Source organism: Anguilla anguilla, chromosome 6, assembly GCF_013347855.1.
Source record: "Anguilla anguilla isolate fAngAng1 chromosome 6, fAngAng1.pri, whole genome shotgun sequence".
In the NCBI taxonomy this organism is placed as follows: domain Eukaryota; kingdom Metazoa; phylum Chordata; class Actinopteri; order Anguilliformes; family Anguillidae; genus Anguilla; species Anguilla anguilla.
Window position 1 is genome coordinate 56,189,198 of NC_049206.1, and position 26,092 is coordinate 56,215,289.

A 26,092-nucleotide genomic window follows, 5' to 3' on the forward strand; every position below is an offset into this window, starting at 1 on the left:
TTTGAACTTCACGACGTTCCGTTCCAGCTGAACTCCATGACAGTCACCTGATCGAAACAAACGTTTTCTGCAATTTGCACGAGAGTGAGACATTTTGAGCTTCATTGAACAGCAAAACGCTTTATGGTAGGTGCAATTTCTAATTATTATTTCATACGTTTGGAGTATGAGGTCGTTATGTTGAAACTGGTATCAAAAAGGGTGGACGAACTGGGTGTGCATTTGTTTTTACGTTCGTTTTCTGTCATTATCTTAAGTGCACAGCTCGCCATTTTCCCGACCAATATTCATAATTTGTAATAGTTCTGCTAGTAAACGGCATCGTTATACGTGCAAAAATAATATTAGCTGGGTGATTGTAGATAACTAGTTGACACACTTTCTGGATATACAGTATAGACGTGTTACTAGATGGCTAAGTAACGTAGTTTTGTTTGTTTCTGTTATGACACTAATTGATCAATTATGCAGCTTGTTGGCTAGCCAGGTTAGGTTAATAACTAGATTATAGGTTAGTCTAGCATGGTTATTCCGCGAGACATGTTTTGGCTTTATGTTTTTGTTAAATATTTTTTTATTTATTCGTTAGCTAGTATATAGCTATGCTGCATTTCAACCAATTGTTATGCAGTCAATTGAAGCCCTGACCTTTTGACTTCTCTTGGTCTAACACCGAACTAAAAAAAGCATATTATATCAATATTATTTTAAAGCTTTTCACTTGGGTCCATAGTCGTTATTTTTATGTGTATGTATATGTATGAAGCCAGCATTATAAAATTGGAAATAGCCTGCTGTTTTTAACACAGAAATTGTAGGCTACATCAATTGTATTACGGTAATTTTGTATTACCATATTATATAGGCTATATTTGGCTTTGTTGTTTCGATGGCGAGGTGGCAAGAAATATCGCTACTAAGTTGCTATTTCTGTTGCAATCTTCCCTAAATAAGTTACTTTCCTGGACCTTGGATTCTACTAATCAAAATACGCAAGTGTGTCATACGGGTAAAGCGAGATCTGTTGAAGTTCTTTAGATACAACAGAAAGATGATGGACGGCACGTATTTAACATAATGGACTTGTGATTAAAACATTTTATTACTTCGTATGAAAGCTCAGAATATGCTGGGAGCTTTTTCTTTTTTTCTTTTTTAATGAGATATGGCTCTTTTTGTAGTGATAGTTGGAGTCTCATTGTTCATGCCTGTGGACTGTTCATCTTGAAAGTGAACGGATTGATGAATAGTAGGCCTATTTCTGAAGTGTTCATAGATGAAAATGTAAAATGTGCAATAATTTTATGAGATCCTAGAATTCAGTAATCTAATTGAACTTGAAAAGATGTCAAATGCTTGTGTCTGCATCATACGACAGACATAAGTAAAAGTCAGATTTGAAAAAATAAATAAATAAAATGATGATTTGATAATAAGTTATATTGGTATGTGTTCCAGAAAGGATTTCGACAGTTTTACCTGTATTTGATTGGATGGTGTACGCTGACATCACCGACCCACCATGCCTTTGTCGGCAGCCATCATCAGCGGCGTACAGAAACTGGTCCTGTATGAGACAAGAGCGGTGAGTGGAACAAGAAAAGACACTACCGGAAGGCTGCTCAGTAACCTGTGTGGGTTTTTGGGTTTGAGATCTGAACATGTTCTTTTGGTTTTTAGTAATAGTTTCAGACATGGAAGCTATAGCGGTATTTCCACATCAGGACGGTGTGCCATGTTTATTTAAATGATGACTGTTAAAAATACTTGCCTGGAAGTTGAGGTGCAAGCGTAACGTTCTGCAGTTCAATAATGAGACACTAGATGGCACTAGTTCAAAAGATTGAGCCTTAGATAATCTTGTTTGAGGTGTGATTAATTTTCTTCGTGTTTTTCTTAAGCTGCTAAAATCTCCTTTGACATCCAGGACCTCAGACTCCGGTTGAGACAGGAGTGTGAATATTTTTATTCTATCCCTTCTGCTTGTTAAGATCCTTTGGCCTTGAATGACTAGGAGTTTTACATTGGTATTTTCCCCAAATGTTTCAAGCAAATATCCTTTCCCTCCTCTTTATATCACATATTGTCATTTCAGAAATGCTGGTGCCTACATGTTAAACCCAAAACTTTGTAAACCATCATGCAACAGAGTCTATGAAGATGCAAAAGTGTTGTTCTATCCCTCTCTGTAGACCCTGGGATGTGTGACATGATGGTCAGCCAACTGAAAGGGAAGAGACAAAATATGTGTGTGTGTGTGTGTTTGGAGTAGCACAGAAAAAAGAAACCAAAACATGGGCAAGGCAGCTTCCACAATTCTAAAGAGAGAATAAAATAACATGGACTTAGTTCCCTGTCACAGGAACCTGTCCTTCTGCCAACGCAAAATGCAAAGCTCTCAAAGCTACCCTGTGCTGCAGCTCAAGTTTACCGTACCGGGTCTGCCAGTAGCTTAGGATTTATACCTCTCTCTCTCTCTCTCTGCTGTGGTGTTTCCAGCGGTGTGGATGGGAGAAACCTGACCCTAGATCTACACTCATACTCTATGATGCTTTATGAATACAAACTCACATGTACACAGTCCAAATCTTAGCCATGTGCAGCATGACCTAAAAGTCTAAACTGATCCTAGACCAGCACTTTGTAGTCGGAGGTGCTTTATGAATACAAACTCTCGTTTCCACTCTCCATGTCTTGGCCATTTCCACTATGCCCTTGCTGAAAATGCCATCTTAAACTAGCCTAAGCGGTCAAGCTGGTCGAAGCTATGTTTTCAACACTTGTAGCTGGTTTTACTGTAGCTGGCCGACCAGCTTAATCACCTATTCATTAGTCTAAAGTCAGCTAGCCTACCAGCTCAGCCACCAGCTTACTCTGCCTGCTATGACCAGCTTTGACCAGCCACAGACAACCTAAATCCCACAGCAGGCTACGACCAGTTAAAACCAGTTTAGAATCCCAGCTGGTCAGCAGGGGAGCTGAAAGGTGAAACTAACTCAACATCAGCAACTCCTCATTGAGAAACTTCACAAATACGAGCACTGACCTGATCAAAATTAATTAGGGTGAAACCTCATATATCTCTAAAATACTGTTCTTAAAAGCAAAAGCAGAGCGGTGGAAGGAAGTTGCACTTAAAAAGCTATTAAAATACCTTGAAGCTTTTACCTGTAATACGTGGAGGGGGTTTAAAAAAAAAAAATATTATCCCACATCCACATACTTTTGAATGATGTTGTTGCCTAGGTGCATTTACTCGATGTGGGACAAGGTGGGAGAGAACATGACGTGTATGCTATTAGGAGAGACCGCGTTTTCTTTTTATGCTTTTACCTCTTTTTTTTTTGACCGAATTTTGGAATGCTCAGTCGTATTTTTGAGAGCTCATCGACGCGACCCCTTCTATTGACATCGGAGAGCGCAGAAACACATCTGCTCTCCTTCAGAGTGCACGATTTCAGCCACTGCTTCCTGTCAGTGAGCAACACATGGCTGGGGTTTGATCCCCGACTGTGTGGCCCATCCATGCACTGGAACAGTGTCTTAATAGATACCAGACTGTGGGGCCCATCTACAGTATGCACTGAAACACAGCCTTAGCAGATACCGGGCTGTGGGGTCCAACCATACACTGGAACAGTGCCTTAACAGATACCAGACCATGGGGCCCATCCATGCACTGGAACAGTGTCTTAATAGATACCAGACTGTGGGGCCCATCTACAGTATGCACTGAAACACAGCCTTAACAGATACCAGGCTGTGGGGTCCGACCATACACTGGAACAGTGCCTTAACAGATACCAGACCGTGGGGCCCATCTACAGCATGCACTGAAACACAGCCTTAACAGATACCAGGCTGTGTGGTCCAACCATACACTGGAACAGTGCCTTAACAGATACCAGACCATGGGGCCCATCCATGCACTGGAACAGTGTCTTAATAGATACCAGACTGTGGGGCCCATCCATGCACTGGAACAGTGCCTTAACAGCATGAGCTAACCAACAGCTTAGAAGAGGCAATTCTAACAGTGCTCTGGCAAAATAATGTAATTTGCAATCTGCAAGCGATGGCCTATTAAAGGTGGGAGTAGAGTGAAAGAGCTTTCTTTCACACATTCACATTGGAGGCGAAATTATTCCCTGGGCCTCAATGAGGGAATTGATTACCTCACCGCGTTTTATTGTGTAGTGTAATGATCGATTGTTATCTCTTCTAAAAGGTGTCATTTGCTGTGTTACGGGTTACTGTGTCACTGAAATGTTATCTGTCTTTCTTTCCCTTGTTTCCTGCGGTCACCTACATGGTGCTCAACGCTCAATGTCCCCTTGGTTCAGTGTGACACTGAACTGACTCAAAAGCAGTGCCTCGGACATTGGAATAGGTTGTTGTTTTACTTTTCTTGATTTGGAATAGAGGTCACTCAACTGGGGATGCAGGGAGGGAGGAAACTCATAGTTGTGAAGCAGTGACACTTCTCCTCTCAATTCCGTGCTTTTGTGGCCTTTACCAGCACAAAGTCGAGCCGAAGAGGAAACGGGGTCAGAAATTGGCTCGTAATGTGATTTGAGCTGGCTCTCGGTCTGTAAACATCCTTAAAAAGTGCCACTGAGCAAACGACATCACATCCGGACCGCGCCAGTGCTAACCGGTAGCCCCGTAAGGAGACGTGTGATTGGCGATTCCGTTTGCCCGGGGCTTGGGAGGGTGCAGACGGTTTGGGGTACGTGGGACGTGTTTCACGGCTCTCCGGTGACCCCTGCTGGTCATCCAGGTGCCCGCGGACTGCACGCACGCCCAAAGCCGCACACGAAAGGTCTTCCTTCCGATTAAACTGTGTGTGAACTCGGCTGTGGGCTGTGGCGCGAGAAGAAGCGGGCCAGCAACGCCGCACATTTTTCGGAGGAGAACCGCGCGTGTCCCCACACTGTCCCGAATCGGCCGTGGGGTTCAGCATGAACGTGACTTTGATCTCAAATGCTGGGACGTTCCAAATTAGGGTTGGGCGCCAGTGTTTTAAAAAAATAAAAATAAAAAGGTAATGGTAATGACATGACAGATGATAATGTGTGCTTCTGACGGCCGTGTAAGATGGATGCACTCCCATATGAAATGCCATTATGTTCCATAGATCTTCATCAGTCCTGTTTTCTGTCGGTGCAGATGAAGGCACAGTTTCAAAGTGCCCTGCTGTGTAAAAGCAGATAATCCAATTTTATCAATGTTCTGTCTTGTCACTACAGATGCGATAGATGGACAATTTAACCTTTTACCAGCCTGTTAATAACCGTTTAAACCTGATAGGAACCCCCCCCCCCCCCTCCGAAATACCGCCACTATCTGCTGTAGATCGTTTGGTGTCGATCAAGACAGGAACATCAAATGTTTAACACATCACGTTTAACGCATGGTCTTCCTGTCACGCTGGCTGCCTGTGGAAAAAAAATAAAATTAAAAAATAAACATCTGTCAAGACTGATATGGCTGTGATATTTGCAAACTACCGTATAATGTGAGCGGGGGGTGGGGGTGGGGTGGTGGGGGGGGGGGGGGGGGGCGAGAAAAACAAGCCGTATACAATTGCAGTCTTATTAGCATGCGTAAACAAGTGAAGCCTGTTATTTTATCCCTGTGTAGTAATGGTGGCATACATACATCCATGCATGATCGGCTGATTGTTTTTTGTTTTTTTTGTTTTTTTTTCCCTTCAGAGGTATTTCCTGGTGGGGAGCAATCACGCGCAAACAAAACACCGTGTTTTGAAAATCGATCGCACGGAGCCCAAGGACTTGGTGATTATTGATGACAAGGTGGGTCGGGCGCCGCTCTCCGAATGCGTGCTGTGCGTTGAGAGCTTACATAAGGTGCTTGGCGGTGGGGGTGTGGGGTAGGGGGGGGTGGGGGGTGCGGTGTTTCACAATACATCACCTTTGCATGCGCGTAGATGGCAGACCGTTCTCTTTATGATTATGGAGTAGATCTGCATTCCCATTACTGGTTAATCTGACAGATAATTTGTTTTTGCTCCTTTGTAAATACTGGGATATTATTATCATTATTATTATTATTATGGAGGTTCTCTTTCTTTTAGGCCCAGGAAAACATGTATATTATCACCTCAAGGGGTTTTTATGTAATGATGTTGCAATAGATGCCCTTTATATGAGAAGCATGTGTTTTTTTCCCCCACTGAGCGCTTCCTTCTGAAGGTTCATTATGAGTCCTGTATGTACACGCAGCGACACGGAGGTGTTTGTCCATTATGTAACGTAACCTGCGACGTAGCGAGCGGCTGACCACGTGGAACGCTGCTAACTGTCTGCCGTTTGGGCACAAAATGGTGGCAGCGGTCACTTTTTACGGAGGGAAAAGTACCGTGACCGTGAACTTCATTTACTGCGTGTCCCTGTTGGGGTAGTGTGCAAAATGGCAGCTCTGAGAGGACAGGCCGAGTCCCTGTAAAGTGAAAATGCTGTAGCCTCTAGCAAGGTTACGTCCACCTGTGAATGTAATGCGATTTTTAACACGTGGCAGTTAAACGATCCATCAAATTAAAATGCTAGGCGTGTGGGGTAATGCAGACCTCTGTTCCTTAATTTGGCAGCATGTTTACAATCAGCAAGAGGTACGGGAACTCCTGGGGCGCCTGGACCTGGGGAACCGCACCAAAATCGGACAGAAGGGGTCCTCCGGTCTGTCCAGGGCAGTGTCCGCCTACGGCATTGTGGGTAAGATTTGTCCCGGCTTTCTCGTGGTTTTGCCGTCGCGTCCAGTTGATACGGTCCCTTTCAAACCCCAAAATAGTGGAATTGGAAAATTTTTTCAAAATTCTCAAGAGTTCTAGAACTCCGCTGCTTTCAGTTAACAGCAGTGATTGTGACATCAGCATTAGAATGTTCGGTTCTGAAATTTCTAATCACATAATTATGTGATCTTTATGGGTTAATGGGTTAAAGGACACTTTTTAAATGTTGCTCACCTGGCAACATTTACATAAGCCGTGTCTTCCAATCTTGCCATCTACCTGTTTGCATTCCTCACTGCTTGTTTAAGTCAGAGGAAGGTGACATGTGCTTTTCAGCACGAGAATGTCGAACCGCCAAGTCACAGGAAACTCCGCTAGATCGCACGGCTAGAGCTTAATGTTCTTCTTCTCCCATATTGTTCAGACTGAATGGAAATCTATCATTTTTTGTTATTTCAAGTAATCTAAGAATTTGCCGAAGGCGAAGACCGTTCGTTCGTGTGAAATTCCTCGCAGGCGTAGTTGGCGGTGGCTGTTTCGCGGTCGCTGTTCTTCGCAGACTCGTCGTCACATCCCGCCAGTCAAAAAAAGCTCAGCGGCGTCGCCCGAAATGTCAGACTGTGCGTTTGGGGGGGGGGGGGGGCTCACTGTGAATAGCAAGGAGATAATGAATCTGCGCAGATCTCCTCGCTAGTTTTCGTGGCACCACATGTTGAGTGAGTGAGGTGTTGGGGCTGACTAACTTTCACCCCCCACCATTCCCCCCCCCCGTTCCTCCCCTGTTTCCCTTACATAAAAAAAACTCCCCAGATGCATCACCTCTTCATGCTGTTGTTTTTCTTGGGGGTTTGGGGGGGGACGACGACAACTTGTTTTCATTCTCCCCCCCCACTCCGGTATGTAATGTTCAGCGACATTACGCGGCGATTGGAGATTGCGTCCTCCCTCGACCAAACAAGCCCATGACCTAAATACCCAAAAATGACAAGTCCGTCACGCAGTTCCTCTGCCGTAGTTTCGCCCACAGGTGCGGCTCGGCGATGTGGGCTTTCCGCCCGATTTCTCCGCCGTCGTCGTCGTCGTTGTTGTTGTTGTTGTTCCCTCCTGGATTATCTGCATTGGAAATAAGGTGACGCATGACAAGAGAAAATTGCCCCTTTGGAAACGGGCCCAGGGAAAAACTTGAATGGGGGCGAAGAACAAAGGGAGGCGGACCGGCACCGCCAACGAAAACAAAGGCGCCTCTGCGCGGCCTCTCGATTCGGCCGGCGACGTCTCTGACGTCCCTCTCCGCCGCTTTCTCGCCGACACAAATTATCTCGGAGACCATTTCCTTTTTTAAAAATTATTTTTCCCTGGGTCTATTTCCGTCGTTATTTTTTTTCCCTGGGTCTATTTCCGTCGTTATTTTTTGATCGGAGTCGGGGGGCGGGGGTGGGGGTGGGGGTGGGGTTGAGTGAGACAATGTCAGTGAGACCCGGGTCGAAAATAAGGAACTCGCCTGAAAATGTGTCGCGTTCGCGTCTGTAACGGGGTCGGTTTTTTTTGGGGTAATAAAAAAACAACTTTTCAATGAGTTGACAGACGCTCTTACACAGTTACTGTGGTGCTAACCCTAAGCCACTGGGGCACATTCCACATTCGTGCCTGAATTTCTAACGGCTTTTGCTGTCGTTTTTGTCCACAAAAGCTTCCTTTCACTTTGCTTTGTCTACATCGTGTGCAAATTAAAACGCTACGAAGTTAAGTGCAGGAATAACCATTTAACCCTCTCCTTTTCCTGAGTTAGGCCAAACTTCGTGTAATATGGTGGTTTCCATATTCCACACTCCACCAAACCTGTAGATGTTGTTGAGGAAAATTGAGTGGATCGGAAGCCTTCTGCGTCGCAGTGCCGTACATGTAAGACCTCATTAGAATATCGGCGGACCCGTTCCGTGTGCGAACCGCGGAGCCGGCGAAACGAAACGAAACTCGTTTAACGCGGACATAATTAGCTCTGAAGTGTACGTGCAAAGCTGCAATTATGAGAAGCGACGGAGCTTAAAGAAAGCATGTGTTTCTCCGGCTGTAACGGCCCCCAGTGTATGTTATGTCAATTCCCGGCTGTGTGTTCTCTCGCCGCGATTATGTAACGAATCCGATTAGCATAATTTCAAACAAACAACGCGCGGCCCAGGCAAACAAAGCCGTCTGTATTAGTGCGAGAATGGAATTAGAAAAGGCTTTCCGAGAAGCTGGACGGTGAGAATAATTTACACGGCGAAGGCTTCCTGCTTTTTGTCCGAGATTACCCAATGACCACCGCTGTTCTAAATGTATTTCTGGAACGTCTTAACACGGCGTTTGCGAGCGATGCTTTAAAAAAAAAAAAAAAAAAAAAAAAAAAGTTGTCGTTCGTTTATTTTTCTCTTTTTTCGTTCTTGCGCTCGCAGGCTTCGTCCGTTTTTTGGAGGGCTACTACATCATCCTCATCACCAAACGGAGGAAGATGGCCGACATCGGGGGCCACTCGATATACAAGATCGAGGACACGAACATGATCTACATCCCCAACGACTCGGTGCGGGTCACCCATCCGGACGAGGCCAGGTGAGCCAGCGAGCCAGCCAGCCAGCCCCGGGGGAAAAACAGGAAGCGGGGGCGTCGAAGGTGTCAGGTTATTCTGACCCCCTTTCTTTTCACGGGTCATCGACACCGTCCGGCGAACGCCGCGGTGCCGTGGCGACAGTTCGACCTGGAAATCGAGTGACCCAGCCTGCGGGCGGTAATTCCATTCATGTTTATGAAAAGAGGCTGCGTTCCAAAAAACACGGGGGCCCCCTGTTTCGCGAAGCGGGATCGCCGAGTTAGCCGGATGACCGCGCCGGGTAAAAACCCGGAACCCGGAACGCCTCCCGAACCTGGAACATGGACTGAAGGAGAAAGAGCCGTCCCGGGTTTTACTCAGTTGCAGTTATCCAGCGTGAGTGATCCTGCTTCCTGAAACAGGGCCCAGGTCAGATCATACTATACGTGTGGTGCACGCTGCAGGCAACATTCAGAGAACTATCCTGTGTCGCTAGCTTAGCCAAACTAAGCCCATTTGGCGGCTAGTGTGATTTGCTCATGTTTTTCTCCACCTCAGGCCCCTGGAGAGTAGAACTGTTACAGGGAACCTCCACAGAAAAAAAATAAAATAAATAATGCTGAGAATCAGCCATCTGACTAGTTCCAATTTCCAGATTTTGTGATTTTTTTGGTTGTTCACTTTTAAAAACAGCAGAAGCCTTTGTTTACAAACACAATGGCGCAATGCATTTTTGCAGCATTTTATTCCTGTGATATTAATGTGTGTAAATTTTATTTTTTATGCATGTATGCAAATAATAACCGTGGAATTAGTTATTCCTTGATGCCGTATGTGTAATCATTCTAAATGACGACGACAATAGAAATACGTTTTTTTAAATTTTTTTACTTTATTGTCATCCCCCATAATTTTAATTGATCCATGGCTTCAGTTTCTTACATATCAGGCTTTTATAATTATGGATAAATAGATGGATAGATAGAGGTCTTACCTCTGACTGTTAACATTCTGTTTTGTTTTTGTTTTGTTTGTTGTTTGTTTGCAGATACGTGCGAATCTTCCAGAACGTGGACCTGTCCAGCAACTTTTACTTCAGGTGAGAGAAGTCCGTCTCCGGTCCCGCAACCGGATGTGGTGACTCGGGACGGTTCCCCGTGGCGCCGCGTATCAGAACGCGTCGTCGCCCCCGACCGCCGCCTCGTCCGCGCGCCGCGGTCGGATCTCGACCCGTTTTTGTTCCGAGTCGACGCGCCCGGAAAAAAACCGTCGAGGCCGTTTCGGGCTCCTCCGCGCGCCGATCGCGTTTTTAGCCGGCCTTCGCAGCGGCCTCCTTCGCGTGGACCGTCGAGTCGCCGCGCGAACGACACGCTCGGAACCTCGAGCGCCGCTTCGCCGGCGGGATCGGATCGGATCGGGCCTGAGGCGCTGTGGCGACACGCCGGTCACGTGACCCCCCCGCTCTTGGCCCGGCTCGCTGAGCGGACTGGGGGCTGAATGGAGACGGAGCGGCAGATGTACGGGGGGGGGAGGAGGGGGGGGGCTCGTTTCTGATGGCTTTTTCGAGGCGTTCGCCGGGACGCGGAGTCCTTTCACGTGCGCCCTTTGCCCAAACCGTTTGGCCGGAGCGTGAGTGCGGGAGTCTAAAAAAAGCCCCCGTGCGCTTGGCCAGCTGCCTCGTGGTCGACCCTTCCTGTTAGCAGCTCATATGAAACGCAAACCGAGTCTCCCCTTACATGTCCTGCATAAATCCTTACTGCCTTTAAGACCATTTCAGAGCCTAATGCTGGATCTCACTGTTTTCTTTTTTATTGTGATTGTTTTAATTAGTGTTTTCCTATTTGCTTTCGTTAATATTTTTATTTTATAAATGTTTTTTTGCTTAATGAACGCTTTCATGAGTGTTTCGTTACCGTTTTATTTATAAATTCATTCATGTTTTTTTCCTTCTGTAATACTTTTTAAAACAAATCGAATGTTTTGATTATTTTTAACTTTGATTATCGTCTCGCCTAACGTTCTTCTCTTTTTTCTGTGTTCTTTTGTTGTGGCTTGGCTGAGGAGTTTTTGTGAGGGGCGCTCTCCCTCGATGCTTCTGTGAGGTTTCAAATAAAGGAGGAATTACAAAGGAGACGCGGGCTCAGGCTGAACTGCTGGCTGTAAACGCTGTCGGGGTCTCCTGTTACGAGAGCAGCTCGAAAAGAGGCCCGCTCGCGATCGCGCTGGGACCTCTCGTGCTCTCTGCTGCACCTCATGCCTTCCCTAAAAAACGTGTGTCTGCATCCAGCCGGTTGCCAAGCAACAAGAGTAGCGGTTTTTTTTTTCCCTCTCTCTCTCTCTCTATCTCGCTCTCTCTCTTTTTTGTGAAAATCCAGTGTGATTTTGGCTGACTCCTCCTCCTCCTCCTCCCTGAACTCTGTTTACAGCTACTGCTACGATCTGAGTCACTCTCTGCAGTACAACCTAACCCTCCTCACCACCGCCCGCGACCTGGGCAGGGCGGAGGCGGAGGCGGAGGAGGAGGAGAAGAAGAGGAGGAAGGTGGAAGAGGCGGAGGTCCAAGCCCAGAGCCGACAGGACAGCTTTGACATTTTCGAGGACGAAGGCCTTCCAACTCAGGGTAGCTCAAGTCTTTCATTTCCGTCCTCGCGTTCCTTGAGTTGGGCTGGCAGTTGCTGGCAGTTGCTCCGATTTGCCGCAGTCCGTTTTTACAGCCCTGTTTAGGGGGTACCAATGCGGGACCGTGTCCAGGATTCGGACGACCTCTTAAGTGCCGTGTCACCCTGCTTTTCAAAAACCACCGTTTTCCTTCTCCGATGGTCGAGGGTATTTTGACCCCTCTCAGCCTCTGGGCTGCCGGCCTGGTCGTTTTCTGCGGAACTGCAGTGATGTGACCTCATGACTTCCTTCAGTGATGTCACCCTATGACATCACGCAGTGAAGCAGCATTACATCACGCAGTCCTGCAACGTTACGACGTTGCGTCTCGATGCGCATCATGCGGTGACGTGGCAATGTGACGTTTGCTGCTCTGTTGCCTAGTTACTTGGCGCATGCCAGCACCCCTGCTAACACGAAACGTTCTCACAGTGGTGCTGCCACATAGTGGCAACGTTAGCCAAACATTCCAGTAGCGTTGTGAGAACATTTTGTCTTAGCTGGGACCTTCGTTTAGCCAGTACGTACCCTGCCGCTTTCTTCTCACGTTGTAGAGTCTTTAGAGTTTGCTTGCCGCAACATTTCTAAATACTTAATTTTAATTTTTTTTTGCTTGTGTCTGCTTCACCGCAGTGGTTAACGGCATCAGGAACGAGCCGTACGCCAAGTACGTGTGGAACGGGAAGCTCCTGGAGAAGGTCAAAGACGTGGTCCACCCCGACTGGCTCATGTACATCATCCATGGCTTTTGTGGCCAGTCCAGTATCCTTAGCGTGTGGCCATTTGTGTGAGGGAATATGTGAAATGTGTGGCCAGTCCAGTATCCTTAGCGAGCGGCCATCTTTGTGGGGGAATATGTGAATTGTGTGGCCAGTCCAGTATCCTTAGCGAGCGGCCATTTGTGTAGGGGAATATGTGAAATGTGTGGCCAGTCCAGTATCCTTAGCGTGCGGCCATTTGCATGGGGGAATATGAGACGTGTGTTCCACTGCATCACATTAGTCATTTAGACTCTTATCTGCAGTCTCCTCAAATAGAGAGAATATAGCGAGAAACAGAAGTGTGTTCTCCTGCTTAATATGAGCAGTAGCGCCGGACCTGGCTAGTGTTTCTTTTTCCCCCTCTCTTTCTCTGTGCATCTCTTCCCAGTGTGAGCTGCTGAATGCGGTCCACTTTCTGGGGGTAGCGATGGGTAGTGTAGGGCAGCAGGGTTGCTTAGTGGTTAGAGAGCCGGCTCTGTAACTCCAGGGTTGCAGGTTTGATTCCCAGGTGGGGCACTTCCGTTGGACCCTTGAGCGAGACACATACCCTGAATTTGCCTTGGCGCGTGTGAATGGATTGCGTGTAAAAGAATGTAAGCATGTATAAGTGGTCTGCTAATGTAAACCTAAGTGAGGGCGATGTTTGGGTAGGGTGGAGTATTGACTCACAAACTCTGTCCTGTGTGCTGGTTTTTGCAACAACCAGTCTTTTGATAAAAATTAAGATCAAACTTGTATTTAAGTTCTACTCTCCTTTCAACTCTGCACTTTCCACAAATGGTTTCGTTTCCGTGACCTGGTGTCTCTTTAGGCAATTAGGACCCAAGTGGTTTCACCTGCCAGTCTGCGATTGGATCGATTTTTTAAAAATGCGACCACTTTCAGAATGACTCATTTAATCACGTATATAGCCAATTTTAGACGAAGGTGATCATTAGCTGATCTGACTGATGAAACGTCCTGGCGTGACGGCGTGAATATGGAACTCGTCTTCTTCATCTCTGACTCAATATGGCCTTAGGGGGCTTAATCGCCCCCCCGTTAGACATTAAATGTGACTCATTAAGAGACGCCAGCGGGTTCTGGGTTCTCGAGGATCCGGGGCTGCGGTAATGGGTTGTATTGAGAGTCGACCCATGTGGTGGGGTCCCCAGTACCTAATTTTGGAAACCACTGGGGTGGCAAATCCTCCCCCCCCACCTCCCCCCCCCACACGTGTCCAGCTGTGTGTCTTTGTCCTCGGGGCCCGTGATTCTGGAACAACGTGATGTGACGTAACGTGCACCAATGAGGCGTCTCAATTTCCCCCTTCCTGCCATACGTGCACCAATGAGGTGTCTCGGTTCCCCCCTTCCTGCCATACGTGCACCAATGAGGCGTCTCGATTTCCCCCCTCCTGCCATACGTGCACCAATGAGGCGTCTCAATTTCCCCCTTCCTGCCATACGTGCACCAATGAGGTGTCTCGGTTCCCCCCTTCCTGCCATACGTGCACCAATGAGGCGTCTCGATTTCCCCCCTCCTGCCATACGTGCACCAATGAGGCGTCTCGATTTCCCCCCTCCTGTCATACGTGCACCAATGAGGCGTCTCGATTTCCCCCCTTCCTGCCATATGTGCACCAATGAGACGTCTCGATTCCCTCCCTCCTGCCGTACATGCACCAATGAGGTGTCTCGATTTCCCCCCTCCTGCCGTACGTGCTCCAATGAGGCGTCTCGATTCCCTCCCTCCTGTCATACATGCACCAATGAGGCCGCCGCCGTCGCCTCGGGAACCCGGGCGCACCCGGGTTGGTCTGAGCGCCTCATGTGAGTGCGGCTCGAGTGCGCGGCGGCGCGGCGCTTCTGGATTTATAAATAAATGTACGAACGGCGGGCTCGTCGGGGCCTTTCTGGTACAGACCTCCTCCGGCACCTCTCCGGCTCCTTGTGTGCGCTGGAGCTCCCGCGGGCGAGCGTCCTCAGTGCACCCGCGAACAGATGCTCTTCCGCCATTCATTAAATAAAGCGAGGCCGGGGTCTTTCGGTGTCGCAGACTTTTGTGTTTGTGGCTGTGGGGACACGACGTTCCCTTGAGCAAACCTTACAATAAGCTCCTTAGGAGTGGCCTCGTGAAAATATTCCAATGATTACACCTCAGGATTACCATAGCATTATTGCTGTTAGACTACGGCAGTGATACTATAATATTCTTATAGTATAATAAAATATAATAGGAATTCTTCATGTAAATTGGGACATACTATGTATGAATTATTTATAATGATCTTAGTTTATTGTTATTACTTTATTACTTTTAATGTTTTTATTGTTTCTATGGTTTTTTCGAACATGCTATAGAGAATATTATAGTAATGCAATACAACTAACTATAACAATCTTACAGTTAATTGTACAGTATCACTAGAGTATTCTCTATAGCGTGTTTGAAAAAAACCATAGAAACACTATTGTAATACTGTCAGTAGTAATATAGCAATTCTACAGTCTATCTGCAATAAGTCTTTATAGTAATACTATAGTGCATTTTCATAAGGGTGTACTTGCTTGATGGAGTTATTAATTCAGTAGCTAATTATTTGCATTATTTATTTGGAATGAAGTATTCTTTGTCATATTGTCTGAATTTAATGGAGCGTAAAAAGTTTCGGTCCACAGCTTTTAGAACAGAACTTGACTCTGTTGTAATTTTGCAGTTCCTAACATTTCACTTGATTTATAGGTTTCCAAGGGGCTTTTGGAAACCGCAATGAAAGCCATTAATGGCTTTCTTGTTTCCAGGTGTGAATTTGACTAATTAAATTGTTTTCGTATTGAGACTGCATCGAGCAGGCCTTCAGTTGATGTTGGATAAAGATATGAAATGTTAGCCTTTTTTTTTTTTTAATTGATGTGTGGCGATTCTCAGTCGTCCATTTTGGGGGCCTTAAGGTAAAGCGTTTTGGTACCGCTGTGTGTGTGTGTGTGTAAGTGATCCCTGTGTGTGTGTGTGCCCTGTCCTGCTGGCTCTGAGCTGGCTCTGTCTGGTATGCCTGTAGGCTGTGGGCTGTTCTGCTTCAACAGCAGTGCTTTGTATTATGAGAGAGAGAGAGAGAGAGACTGGCAGTAGCTGATGTTTTATTCACTAGAATTTAAATGGAAATTTTAGTAAATTCATCTTCCCCTCCTCGCCTCCTCGCCCTCTCGCCCCCTCCCTCCCTCGCTCGCTCGCTCCCCACCTTTTGAAAAATGTGCCTGCGTTCGGAGAGGCACGTGGAAGTCCTCGCCTTGCCTCGCCTCTGAAGCAGATGCGAAATCAGGAGACATTTGAGAGTGCCTCTGTCACATGGCCTCCCGTTCCAGATAGGTAATTTAGGACTGATTATCAGGTGTTTAAACACAGAGTCCTGTGTCTGAAGCACTCGACTGGCTCGTAATTGCGTAACGAGAAGCCCATCTGTTTCTCGGAGATTTAAAAAAAAAAAAAAAAAAATCTTCCTTGAATATCAATCTCAGACACATGCGCAAATTAGTCAAGTGTTTCACGACATAACATGCTGCTGCCCTTGCTTTGGCACGTATACGATTTATTTTATTTTATTTAGAAAAATGCCGGACGAATCTGCGAATTTTAACGTTTTTTTTTTTTAACGCGAGGCGGTTAAAATCACGCTGCTACTGTGTAACATCTTTACCGGTCCCTCAGCCGTGTGTGTGTGTGTGTGTGTGTGTGTTTTTCTGTTATGGAAAGTTCCTACTAGTTCTTATCGATTAGCGCGAAACGCCGCTATCTCGCCGCTAGTTTGTAGCGCTGTATTCACGGTCGCGTGGCTTCTCCCTTAACCCCGCGCGCTTTCTCAGAGCTGCTGATCTACGGTCGGCCCGTGCACGTCACCCTCATCGCCAGGAGGTCCAGCAAGTTCGCCGGGACGCGCTTTCTGAAGAGAGGCGCCAACTGCGAGGTAACTTTTCTGTTGCCCTGACGACGGCCAGTGTCGGTACCGCGGACCGTAGGAAAAATATGGACAACTGTCACCGTGACGTCACCCGTCCGAATCTCCGCGGGCTTGGCGAAAAGCGTTTTGAAGCCAGCCCGGGAAGTGCAGTTCGTGGGTCGCCGCTATGTTGTACAGATTGGGGTTGTTACAAAAGTCCGGTTTTGGCCGGTTGTTCAGAATAAAATCTGTTGCTCGTACGAAACCTGTTGCCTTCCGCTTCCGGTCCGGTTCCGGTGTCGACACTAAGCATGCATAACTGTATGGTTATTCACGTAGGATCTGGGTTGGACAGTTTTTATCGTTGTTAGCCTGCTAGCTAAAGCACTGTAAGTTAAGTAGTTAGTTAAAGCAAGTGAACTGTAGAAAGGCCTGTATGGAAGGGCCTAGCAGTTAGCTAGCTAAATCAAGTAAACTGTTGAAAGGCTAGAAAGGCCGATATGATATGAATTGAATCTTTATCACTCGCTAGTTAGCTAGAGCCATGTTATCTATAACTTTTACACATTCAGCGTAAAAGTGTTTAAATATGAAAATGCACTGGGTGTTTTGATAGACAGATCTGCAAAATAGAGCGGATTTAAAAAATTTTTTTTAAATGAGTCATGTGATGAGTTGTGTCCCTGCGGTTTGCTTGTTCCGCAGGGGGACGTGGCCAATGAGGTGGAGACGGAGCAGATCATCCACGACGCTTCGGTCATGTGCTTCACCGCGGGGAGCTACTCCTCGTACGTCCAGGTCCGGGGCTCCGTCCCCCTCTACTGGTCTCAAGACATCTCCACCATGATGCCCAAACCCCCCATCCGCCGTGAGTATTACTGTCGTAACGACCGCTGCTCCTGCTCCACTGTCGTAACGACCGCTGCTCCTGCTCCACTGTTGTAATGACCGCTGCTCCTGCTCCACTGTTGTAATGACCGCTGCTCCTGCTCCACTGTTGTAATGACCGCTGCTCCTGCTCCACTGTCGTAACGACCGCTGCTCCTGCTCCACTGTCGTAATGACCGCTGCTCCTCCTCCACTGTCGTAACAACAGCTGCTCCTGCTCCACTGTCGTAATGACCGCTGCTCCTGCTCCACTGTCGTAATGACCGCTGCTCCTGCTCCACTGTCGTAACGACCGCTGCTCCTGCTCCACTGTAGTAATGACCGCTGCTCCTACTCCACTGTCGTAATGGCGGCTGCTCCTGCTCCGCCCGCTGCTGTTTCTTATTTGGTATTTCTGAAGAGAAAAAATGAGGACTTGAAAGTTTTTTTTTTTTTTTTTTTTGCAAATTGCAACCGTTTTTCACAGAGGCACTTGAAATGCGCTTGATTTTTTTATATATATATATATATATTTTTTTTTTCTTCTTGATGGTGGTTTGAAGAGATTGCAAGGCGCGGGAGTGTGAAAATCGAAAAACAAGACCGTGACTGTGTGCGTGTCGGGGGGAAATTACCGGAATGAAAAGCAAAGCCGCTCTGTCTGCGTGGGGGGGGGGGGGGGGGGGGGGGGGGGGTAAATAAACGAGAAACGCTTGCGGTGCTTTACTGGAAATTGGACCGAATGTCTTTCCGCGATGCCTCCCCTGTAGAGACAGAAAAGAAGGCCTGTCTGCTCTCTCTAAGAGGATAAGGATGGCAGTTACTGTTAGCATTTTCATACGGCTGCACCAGAACCGTGTCCAGTCGCATTCAAAATGGCTCCTGCAGGAAATGAGGGCCGAGGCTAATGAAGGTAGCGCTGCTTTGGTAGATTCCCTGTGCCGCCAGAGCAAATGGTGGCATACGAAGCAGCTAGCGCAGCTAACCGTCGAAACATTGACAGCCTAAACTGTAACTGGTACTATTGAAGTACACCTCAATGGCTGGTAAAACGATTCGTTTTCAAATGTTTTTCCTGGTTGTCGAAAGGTCCACAGCCCGGTAGTCTACATTAGGGTGGATCAGATGTCTTTTGTGAGGCACTGTTTAATTATTCAAAATACCGATGATTAACGGATCAATTTTTAAGATTAAACTTTCATTTGAACCATTTACTGAGGAGGATTAGGTTTCACAACCAATGAGCAGCCAGCAGTGATCAGAACGCTCACCCACAATGCCCACTGTTCCCTACCTAGTGTAAAAAAAAAAAAAAAACTGAAACTACCTGGAAGTCCTTTTAATAGAAAAGGCGCCACCATTTTAAACGTTGACCCGGTACGGGGGCTAGCGGTACGGGATTTCAGATTACAAGAGAGGAAAGGGTCGCCCAAGGAGAGATGACAGAGGGGCAGCGTGGGGCTGGCCCAGTTCTCCAGGTGTCGAGGAGACGGCGGCCGAACCAATCGTCAGGCGGCAGAACCAATCGTCAGGCGGCAGGGCCAATCGCGAGGGAGAAGCCACGAGTGTTTTTGTGTTCTCTCTGCGATCTGTTGTGCGCTGGACGGACGAAAGGGCCGTGTCCCGAAGTCACCTCCTGAAGCTGTTATCAACACGGCGCCTCTCTGGCCTTCCAGCCCGGTTAAATACCCCCCCCCCCCACCCCCACCCCCCCCCACCCCCCCGCCAAGGCAACGGTGTGTTTGTGTTCAGAGAGCCGTCTCAGATTTTAACAGTTTTTATTTATTTATTTATTTATTTTTTTACAGTTTTTTTTGTGCTTTTTTTTAGCGTGAGTGAAGAACGGAAGACCCAAACGCTTAACAAGCGTAATAATAACTGCAAATAAACCATTCAGCGCCGTTTCAGGTCCTGTTCTGACCATTAAAAATGAACTTGTGTCTCTCTTTGTACCCGGCCTTCTATGCCTGGAACCCATTTTGTAACAGAGGCTGCCTGTACTGAACGTACGACACATTCATTTCCTAATTAAAAAGTCATTTCCTGATTTGCAAATGTGAAAGAGAGGTGGCATACCTGCTAAGAGATGCACACCTGTGAAAGAGAACTGGCGAACATGCAGGTGGATGCACACCTGTGAAAGACTGAGTTTGCAAAGGAGAATGCTACTGGATCAATTTGCATTACTGTGGAAAACATGGGATGCCCTTTCTTTTTTATTCTTTGTTTATTTTATGGGGAGATTTTCAGTTAAAATCAGCGCTTGATTGTACACAGTACTCTGTGTTAATCGGCCAGGCTCATTCCAACAGTGTATGGGTTTGCGAGTTCTTGTGGCATTTAACTTGAGTTATTGCAGTATAGATTTTACTCTGTGGGCACAAGCACACGTCACACAGGGAAGGTTTCTCACACTCAACTGTTGTTCAGTTTTAGAACGACACTTTTTTTTTTTCCTGAAGCTTCGTTCAAAAGTTGTTTTTTTTTTTAACGCTACGTTTCTAAGTAGCCTAATATTTACCAGACATTACATATCACAGGTTACATGACATGCACTGAAATGGAGACTATAAATGCTCTAGATCACTGCTTTCTACCATTGACAATGGAGGCCATCCTCTCCCCCTCCCCCCCTCTTAGCATAAATAATCACATCCCCGCCGCATTTGTCTGTAATGGGCACAAGGTCGGTGACTGTAACTAGTCCTTTCATTCCCCGCCCCCCCGTGCCAATGGCACAAACCCGGGGCCGTTTTCCGTGAGTTTGAGCTGGCGTGCCGTATGTAGGTGAGAATCTTTGTTTTCAGCCCGATGGCGAGCGGTCGATGTCGCGCCCCAGGGGGCGACGGGGCTGTTGTGAAACACGCTCGTTTCTCGTTCCAAGGCTGCTGCTTTGATTACCGCGAAGCCATTATACAGTCTGTCAATTGCGAGGTGAATGGGACGCGAACACGCGATGGAGAGGTGGTCTGTGACCCATTTCTCCCAGGTCTTTTAATGCTGGGAAAAATTTTTTTTTTTTTAAAGTTCTATGACTGCCTCGTGTTGCGCTGGTCAAAAAATGGAAACCATTTATATGACAAGTAAACTGTTTTTTTTCTGTTGTGCCAGATTTCCCCAAGATTAGAAGATGGCAGGTTTTTTTTCTTCTTCAAATTAACTGAATATTTCAGAGCTGTGAATAGAATCTGAATTTATTTATTACTTACTATGAAGCTGCCCTTTGTTTTACTGATTTCTGCTTAATTCTAATTTATTTGCTGATACTTATTCACTGTTTGTTTTGTGTGAGTGTGTGTGTGTGTGTGTATTTGTGTGTGCGTGCGTGTTCGAGAGAGACAATGTGTGTGTGTGTGTGTGTGTGTGTGTGTGTGTGCGTGTGTGTGTGTGTGCATGCATGCGTGCATTAGAGAAAGTGTGCGTGTGTTTGTGTGCATGCATGCATGGGTGTGTGTGCGTGTGCATGAGAGTAAGTCTGTGTGTGTGTATGTGTGTGTGCGCGTGTGTGTGTGTGTGTGTACATGAGAGTTAGTCTGCGTGTGTGTGTATGTGTACACGTGTGTGTGTGTGCGTGTTTGTACATGTGTGTCCGTGTGTGAGCGTGCGTGTGTGTGCGCGCGTGTTTGTACATGTGTGTGCGTGTGCATGGGTGTGCGTGTGTGTGTGCATGCGTGTGCGTGTGTGTGCGCGCGTGTTTGTACATGTGTGTGCGTGTGTGTGTGCATGGGTGTGCGTGTGTGTGTGCATGCGTGTGCGTGTGTGTGTGCATGCTTGTGCGTGTGTGTGCGCGCGTGTTTGTACATGTGTGTGCGTGTGTGTGTGCACGCGCGTGTTTGTACATGTGTGTGCATGCGTGTGCGTGTGTGTGTACATGTGTGTGCGTGTGTGTGTGCGTGCGTGTGTGTGTGCATGCGTGTGTGTGCGCGCGTGTTTGTACATGTGTGTGCGTGTGTGTGTGCATGCGTGTGTGTGCGCGCGTGTTTGTACATGTGTGTGCGTGTGTGTGTGCATGGGTGTGCGTGTGTGTGCGCGCGTGTGTGTGCATGCTTGTGCGTGTGTGTGCGCGCGTGTTTGTACATGTGTGTGCATGTGTGTGTGCATGCGTGAGGGCATTATGGACGTCAGGTTTCTGGGAAACGCTGCCCTTCGGCGTTCCCCGAATGTTGACGCGCGCTCCGAGCGACGCCTCGCTGGTCCGTGCGCGCGGCGTGTGCTTCCGGCTCTTTCCGCGGTCTAATTCGGGCGCCTGTCTCCGTGCTCCAGTGGACCAGGCCGACCCCTACGCCCATGTCGCCGCCCTGCACTTCGACCAGATGCTCCAGAGGTTCGGCTCCCCCATAATCATCCTCAACCTCGTCAAGGTAACGTGCTGCTATGGCGACCGCGCTCTCCTCCTCGTGCTCGCCGGTCCCGCTGTTGCTGTGGCTCTCTCACTCAGGGCCTTGTGAGGCTGCCAGCCATAAAGCAGCCATGTTTTCTTTTGCAAAATGCACCCCATTGTTATGTTTTTAATTTTGTTGCATTTATTTAGTCCCCCCCCACCACCCCACCCCACCCCATCCACTGACCATGAATGAGTCAATAAAGATCAACAAGAGATGGAGTCCAAATATGACTTAGGGATATTTTGCCAGTTAGTTAGTGCTCGATGAGGTGTTTTAAAGTATTTAACATTGCATTACGTTGCATCCATTTTTACACGATTAAAATTAGGGCTGTATCGCTGCGTTTGCCTCAGTCCTGAGGTACAGGTGCCCCCCCCCCCCCCCCCCCCCCCCCCCCCCCCTTAGAGCGATGGAGCCCAGTGGGCCCCCCTGCCACCAGTGTTTAGACGGGAGGCGAGGAAAGGGTGTGTGTGGTGTGTGTGTTGGGATGGAGGATTTGGGGGGGGGGGCAGGAATCGAACCGTTAAAATCCCAGCGGTGGCTCTGTCTGGCCGGCAGTGGCGGTTTGTGTCGGCTGTGCGGTCCCAAGGGGGGAAGGGGGGCGGGGAGGCGGAGGGCGGCTCTCACATGGCCAGGCATGCGTGCGCATCCCCCCCCACCCCACCCCACCCCCACCCAACCCCCTCCCCCAAAAACGTTGCCAGCCCCGCCGCAAAAATCTCGCTACATTGTGTGCAAATGACCTCGTTAGCATGTAGATGAGCCTGTCCGCGCTATGCTAACCGCGGCGGACCTCTCTGCTGCCGTTTCCCGCACGTCCCTGATTTAAATGCTAATTAAGATTTCTACCCCAGCCACGGCACCTTCTGAGAGAGAGGGAGGGAGGGAGGCAGAGGGAGAGATGGGGGGGAGGGAGAGCGAGAGAGAAGGGGAGCGAGGGAGAGGGGGTGAGAGAGGAGAGACCGAGAGATGGAAGGAGAGGGAGAGAGAGGAAGAAGGAGAGAAGGGGAGATGGAGGGAGAGAGAGAGGAGGGAGGGAGGGAGAGAGAGAGAGAGAGAGGTGGAGAGAGGTGGAGAGAGGTGGAGAGAGGAGGGAGGGAGGGAGAGAGAGAAGGAGATGGAGGAGGGGAGAGAGATGGAGGTAGAGAGAGTGAGAGGGAGAGAGATGGAGGGAGGGTGTGCGAGAGAGAGAGAGAGAGAGGTGCATGTAAGCGACAGCTGCGATGAACTGCGCTGTAATTCGCTGGTAATTGGACCCCGGCGGCCCAGGGCGGCGAGGAAGCTGATTGATGCGCGTGTGTTGATATGAAAGGTCAGACTGCAGAATGAGTTTGTTTTTTTTCCCTCTCTTTCTCATCCCCCCCTCCCCCCTCCTCCTCCCCTCTTAAGTTCATTCCTGTGATGATCAGAAGCCATGCCTGAGATGAAAGACAGGGCTGGTAGGGGGCGTGGGGGGGGGGGGTAAGACGGTGGTGTATTGACTGCCTCTCAGTTTCAGGCTCACCACACCGTTGGTCAGGAGCAAGCGCACTCATTCTGTCTGCTTTTTTTTCTTTTCCCTCTTTTTAAGACAAATATTTAACATGTAAAAAAAAAAAGTAGAACGTTTCTCCCTGCTAGTTCTCAAATGACTCTTCGTTTTTAAAATCAGCAGCTTGCCAGGTGCACCGCAGAAGCATGGCGTTATATTTCGGCTGTTCGTTACATATCTCGGTTCCCCCCTTATGAAGCGATGGTGTGTGCACCCACCCTCTTTTCCTCCTCATGGGGCTCCCCATGTGCCTCTTCTCTCTCCGAAAATAAAAGGGGGGTGGGGGGGGGCGGGGGAGAGGGGTGATTGTCAAGAACGATGACTAGGGCTGTATTTTCCCTGCATGACCTCCTTCAGAGTCCGCCATTACTGCTTGCGGTTGGTCGTTATGGCGCCGACCCTCGTCTCCAGGGATACAGCGTTCGATTCCATTTCAATCCAGGCAGTTAATTACATGAAACATCCTCCTAGGACTCCGGTTTTATTTTGGCTTTGATTGTTTTGTTTTGTGCTGTGCTGTAACAGTACATTATGCTGCCATTATGTCCTGTCTGCTGCAGTCACGTGACCAGGGCTCACTTGAAAAAGATATTTTTATCTCAGCGGGATTCATCTGGTTTATAAATAAATGGGTTTTTTTTTCTTTTTTTATTGCAATTAATTCCCAAAATTGACTGAAGTAGAAATGGAATTGACATCAAATCCTGCGCAGTGTGTCACACACAGGACCATTGTGACATCACACGTGACATCACACTCTCTCTGTATGACATCACACATGTCATACGTGATGTCACACGGAATGTGATGTCATCACACTCTCTCTGTATGACATCACGTATGACATCACGTTCCGTGTGACATCACGTATGACATCACACTCTCTCTGTGTGACATCATGCGTGACATCACACTCTCTCTCTCTGTGACATCACGCACTCTCTGTGACATCACACTCTCTCTGTGACATCACACTCTCTCTCTCTGTGACATCACGCACTCTCTGTGCTGGCCGTCCGCCCCCCCCCCTGCAGAAGCGGGAGAAGAGGAAGCACGAGAAGATCCTGAGCGAGGAGCTGTTCCCGGCGGTGATCAACCTCAACCAGTTCCTGCCGCCGGCGCACTGCATCGACTACATCGCCTGGGACATGGCCCGCTACACCAAGAGGTACGGCCGCCACCCACAATGCCTTTCTGCGGCCAGACGCGTCTTCCGTGTGCGAACAAGGGATATCTGCTCCACACCAAGTGCTGCCCTTGTGGTTTATTCGAGATGCAACGTTTCGACCGGCCTACGTTGCCCTTCTTGCCAGACGTAGACCTTTCTTTCTTCGGTAAAAAAGAAGTTGCACAGGGGAGCGTTTGCTGGTGTGTGGATGTCCTTTATTCTTTCATAGTCTTATTCTTTTGCCCTGCATCTGGCCCAGCCTGTTGGACGTGTGTATGCTATGTATTTCTCAAATTTTATCCCCCCCCCCCCAAACCTGCAACCTTCAGATTACACGCCCAGCTCTAAGGCTACATCTTTTGCCCTGTTACCCAGACTGGCATAAAAATGGAGGTATCCATGGAAACACTCCAGGGGGAGAGTGGGCAGAACGCAAAAAAAAGTCATCTTTACGCACCTTTCGATTCGTGCCACCTGTGATTTTGTGCATCGCTCACTCTTACCTTTGCCGTCACGACCCCTAAAAGCTTTACTGAGCGGAGTTTCAATAAGAAAAGCTTTTTTAATTTATTTATTTATTGTAGCTGTATTTGGAAAGCGTGAGTGTAGAGGGGTGGGTTGCCCGCTAATGAGATTTTTCCGTTCGTTTTGCCAACCGAATCCCCCGGAAACGCCGACGCCAGCAAGCTGTGCAACGTGCTGGACCGGCTCAGCCTGATCGCGGAGAACGTGGTCAAGCGGACGGGCTTCTTCGTCAACCGCTCGGACTTCTACTGCCACACCCTGCGGCCGGACGAGAGGTGAGCCGCTCCCTCCCGCCCGTGAACCGACGCGGGTTTTCTTTCCTTATTTTTTTTTGCCTGTAGTCACTGGGAAAACGAGGAGCTCCTCGCTAATTTTGCGATAGCACTGAGCCTGTGTCGGAGGAGGTTCCTGTGCCACAGTCAGGCAGCCAGTCCTAATGAAATATCTGTAAAATTCGAGGGGGGGGGGGTGGTGGGGGGTTGAGGGGGGGGGGTTCACAAAACAGCGATGAGCGCACCAGCTCCTTATTAAATGATCAGGGTCCTTACTGTATGGGGGTATGTCTGACGCTTCTCCCAGAATGCATCTGGCGCACGCCGTGACGGCCCACAATGCACCGCGGGTCCAACTCCGACCTTACAGCGGAGTGCGAGACACTTTAACCCCCTTATTCAAGTGCCCGCGGCAGCGAAGTGCAGCGATGACACGTTTGCTCCTTTAAATTGGGAAATTGTTGATCCGGTGTCAAGAAGCAGTTTCCCTCCCCCGCACCATTATATCGCCAGATGGTGAACAAGACGAGTGCTGCAGCGTGAGAGAGCGTGATGAGGTATTCCAAATCGGGATGGGGGGGGGGGGGGGGGGGGGACCATATTACATACAGTGCTGCTATGTCCCTGGCGGCTAATGTGGAGACGTCGTCACGAGCGGTTTAGTACATGCTTACATTAGCAGAATTAGC

At 48.2% G+C, this 26,092-nt stretch overlaps 1 protein-coding gene across 2 annotated transcripts in view; it reads left to right on the forward strand.

Annotated features, from left to right (window-relative positions):
* Positions 1-5: 5 nt before the first annotated feature.
* Positions 6-26,092, forward strand: part of fig4a (FIG4 phosphoinositide 5-phosphatase a) — a 55,679-nt gene continuing 29,592 nt past the window's right edge. Inside the window, exons 1-13 of one of the 2 annotated variants that reach the window (XM_035422000.1) lie at positions 6-126; positions 1,459-1,585; positions 5,718-5,816; positions 6,611-6,734; positions 9,187-9,343; positions 10,369-10,419; positions 11,747-11,940; positions 12,612-12,740; positions 16,582-16,682; positions 17,361-17,523; positions 21,786-21,883; positions 24,473-24,606; positions 25,290-25,406. In XM_035422000.1, coding sequence (XP_035277891.1) covers positions 1,523-1,585; positions 5,718-5,816; positions 6,611-6,734; positions 9,187-9,343; positions 10,369-10,419; positions 11,747-11,940; positions 12,612-12,740; positions 16,582-16,682; positions 17,361-17,523; positions 21,786-21,883; positions 24,473-24,606; positions 25,290-25,406 — 1,430 coding nt within the window. In that variant the 5' untranslated portion in view covers positions 6-126; positions 1,459-1,522. The remainder of the gene's footprint in view (positions 127-1,458; positions 1,586-5,717; positions 5,817-6,610; positions 6,735-9,186; positions 9,344-10,368; positions 10,420-11,746; positions 11,941-12,611; positions 12,741-16,581; positions 16,683-17,360; positions 17,524-21,785; positions 21,884-24,472; positions 24,607-25,289; positions 25,407-26,092) is intronic. The other variant, XM_035422001.1, reaches the window with a different exon arrangement.